The sequence below is a fragment of the Sinocyclocheilus anshuiensis genome, unplaced genomic scaffold (assembly GCF_001515605.1).
Source record: "Sinocyclocheilus anshuiensis isolate Anshui unplaced genomic scaffold, SAMN03320099.WGS_v1.1 scaffold2198, whole genome shotgun sequence".
Taxonomy (NCBI): domain Eukaryota; kingdom Metazoa; phylum Chordata; class Actinopteri; order Cypriniformes; family Cyprinidae; genus Sinocyclocheilus; species Sinocyclocheilus anshuiensis.
In genome coordinates this window covers 266,559-269,793 of record NW_015560625.1, presented here as the reverse complement: position 1 = coordinate 269,793, position 3,235 = coordinate 266,559, and the positions used below count along the sequence as shown (strand labels likewise).

Below are 3,235 nucleotides of genomic sequence, written 5' to 3'. Positions count from 1 at the left end.
TAATAATAAAATAAATTTATTTATTTATATATATATTTATATTTATATAAAAAAATATATATTTGTGACATTTTTTGTATATTTGAAATATATATATATATAATTTATTTATTTATTATTTATTCAGTTCAATGTTGATTCAATAATATTGTCAATATTGAAAAATCCATCATTTATGAACCAAATTCAATTTCAGCAGTAAAACAGCACTACAGAAGTCATTATTCAGATCAATTCAGTAAGGTTTTGTTCTCTTCTGATTATTTGATCAGTCAAATCAATAATATTATTGAATATTAAGTGTCTTTTAAAAGATGTGACCACTAAAGGTTTGGAACACCATTTTAGTAAATAAGAAAATTAATTTTAATTAATTGCAACTAATGCAATCAAAAGTGAATAATCTGCCAGAACCCAACAGAATCATTGATCTGGCTTATGAATCATCTCAAACTCCTCCAGACGTCATGATGAATCTGTAGAGATGAAATGATCACGTATGGCAGGGTCTAGCGCTGTTTCTTCTAATCAGGCCGGGTCTCATCGTAACCTCTCTCGCTCGCTCCTCAGCGCCGCTCTAATGGAGTAATTTACCCAAACACGCTTCCCCTGTGCCGGGTCACTGGGGCTCGTTCCACCAATTAACATGGGGCTCCGTCAATGCCCATGAGAGCCGTTCGCTAATGACCAGCATGTGTGAAATCAGAGCCGGTGCTCTCTCTCTCTCGCTCTCTCAGCACATGTGAAAATTAAGCTCTACAGGAGCAGAAAATGTGATTCTCTTTCTCTCTAACGGAGGGCAAGATTTTCATTATATTCACCTGAAATTGAGGGTCAGGTGACGGAAAGACAGAAAATAACATTCTGACCACACACACAGAGACACACACACACACACACACACACACACACACACACACAGACACACACACACACACACACACACACACACACACACATGTTGTGTTTCCATGTTTTATGGGGACATTCCATAGGCGTAATGGTTTTTATACTGTACAAACTGTATGTGCTATTGCCCTACACCAACCCTACCCCTAAACCTACCCCTCACAGGAAACTTTGTGCATTTTTACTTTCTCAAAAAAAACTAATTCTGTATGATTTATAAGCTTGTTTCCTCATGGGGACCTAAAAATGTCCCCACAAGGTCAAAATTTACTAGTATTACTATCCTTGTGGGGACATTTGTTCCCCATAACGTGATAAATACCAGGTACACACACACGCACACACACACACACACGCACACGCACACGCACACGCACGCACACGCACACGCACGAAATGCGAAATGACTTTGTGTGATTCTCAAAATGCAAAGACTGTGATTTAGTTAAATAAACATATGCATGTCACTGTGTTCTTGTACAGGTGAGCGGCTCATGATCGGGTGTTTTCAGCGTCTCTTCATCTGCTTACAACACGCCTTTGAAAAGCAACACAAACCATCTTCACAAACTTGTATTGAGAAACACATATAAACCATCTGTTGCCAACAAAACACAAGCTTTAAGAGCTGCATGCAGTTTACCACCAAATAAAAGCTAAATGATTTAATCTTTGAATATGAAGAAATTAAGACTTAAGCATTGTAATTTTACTGTTGTACTGTAAAATAAAATTATTACATTTTATTTAAATCTACTTTTTATTTTACAGTAAAATATTACAATGTCACAGTATCGATCCTTAATTAGTTTATTGTTTTATTTATAAATAATATTTTACAGTCATAATCATTGTGCAACCCAACCGGGCTTTAAATTAAGTTTTTAACCAGAAAATTCACAATTAGATTTTTTCCCCAAATTGCGCAGCCCCAGGTAAGGGTGTTTTCCTGCTGGTCCTATAGTTCAGACATCAAAAACATCAAACAGCTTCTGAATTTTTAAATAAAATATAGCATGTTTTGAATAGAAATGGCATTTGGTGTGCAACACTACTGATCCATTTCTAATTTTCAAATAATTCTTACTGATGTTACCAAAAACTTCATCACAAATCATCTACAGATAATGTCAACAAACAAACAGCTATTTAATCCAGTCGGAGTTACAGTATATAAAAAATTGTCCTGGCTATTCCAAGCTCTATCATTGCACTCAGCGGGTATTGCATTGCTTCAGTCCAAAAGAAGTGAAATAAAAAGCGCCCATTCATAAAAAAAAAGTGTCTCACTCGGCTCCGGGGGTTGAACAAAGGCCTGTAGCGAATCGATGGATGGGCGCTTTTTATTTCACTTCTTTTGGACTGATGCATGCAACACCCGCTGAGTGTAATGATAGAGCTTGGAATAGCCAGGACAATTTTTTATATAACTCCGACTGGATTCGTCTGAAAGAAGAAAGTCATATACACCGAGGATGCCTCGGGAGTGAGTAAAACACAGCCTAATTTTCATTTTTGGGTGAACTAACCCTTTAAGTTTGCACGGCATAAAAACCCGGTTTGATCCAGACAGTGGTGTGTGAGTGGATCTCACCTGGTAGAAGTTGGGCCAGTACGTGCTGATGGCCAGCTCCACCTGGTTCCAGCTGCGTCCAGCGGGTCCAGACGTGTTCCACACAGGCAAACCCATCGGGCTGTTGTTCTCCTTGATGTAGACGTTCAGATGTCCAGGCCGTCCTCCCTCTCGTCCCGCCACGTAATACTGGAATATGACGCAGTGCGTGTCGTTCTCCTTCAGCTGCGGCGTGAAGAGCAAAGCCTTCTGACCCGCGAACCGACCCGTCGAGTTCACCATCATGAACGCAGAACCTGTGGACGATAAACCCAACATCTCACTTTCTCTGCACTTCTGAACCGTTTGATTGTTAATTCACATATAAATGTCAGTCAAGAGTATTACTGTGAATGCAATTGCTCTCTGACACATTTTTGAGTTGTGAAAGTGTCCATATGATGTTGATGTTATTTAAAAATATATTATATATATATACACTCTACCGGTCAAAAGTTTGGGATCAGAACGATTTTTAATGTTTTTTACAGGAGTTTCTTATGCTCATCAGGGCTGCATTTATTTGATCAAAAATACAGAAAAAAATGTAATATTGTGAAATGTTATTACAATTTAAAATAACTGTTTCCTATTTGAATATATTTTTAAGTGTTATTGTTTTCCTGTGATGGCAAAGCGGTCTTTTCAGCATCATTACTCCAGTCTTCAGTGTCACATGATTCTTCAGAAATCATTCTAATATGCTGATTTGCG

The 3,235-nt window shown here is 37.8% G+C and overlaps 1 protein-coding gene across 1 annotated transcript in view; it reads right to left on the bottom strand.

Annotated features, from left to right (window-relative positions):
- LOC107681920 (receptor-type tyrosine-protein phosphatase mu) overlaps positions 1-3,235 on the bottom strand; it is a 250,840-nt gene that overhangs the window by 166,632 nt on the left and 80,973 nt on the right. Inside the window, exon 3 of the mRNA XM_016478293.1 lies at positions 2,504-2,778. Within this exon, the coding sequence (XP_016333779.1) occupies positions 2,504-2,778 (275 nt within the window). The remainder of the gene's footprint in view (positions 1-2,503; positions 2,779-3,235) is intronic.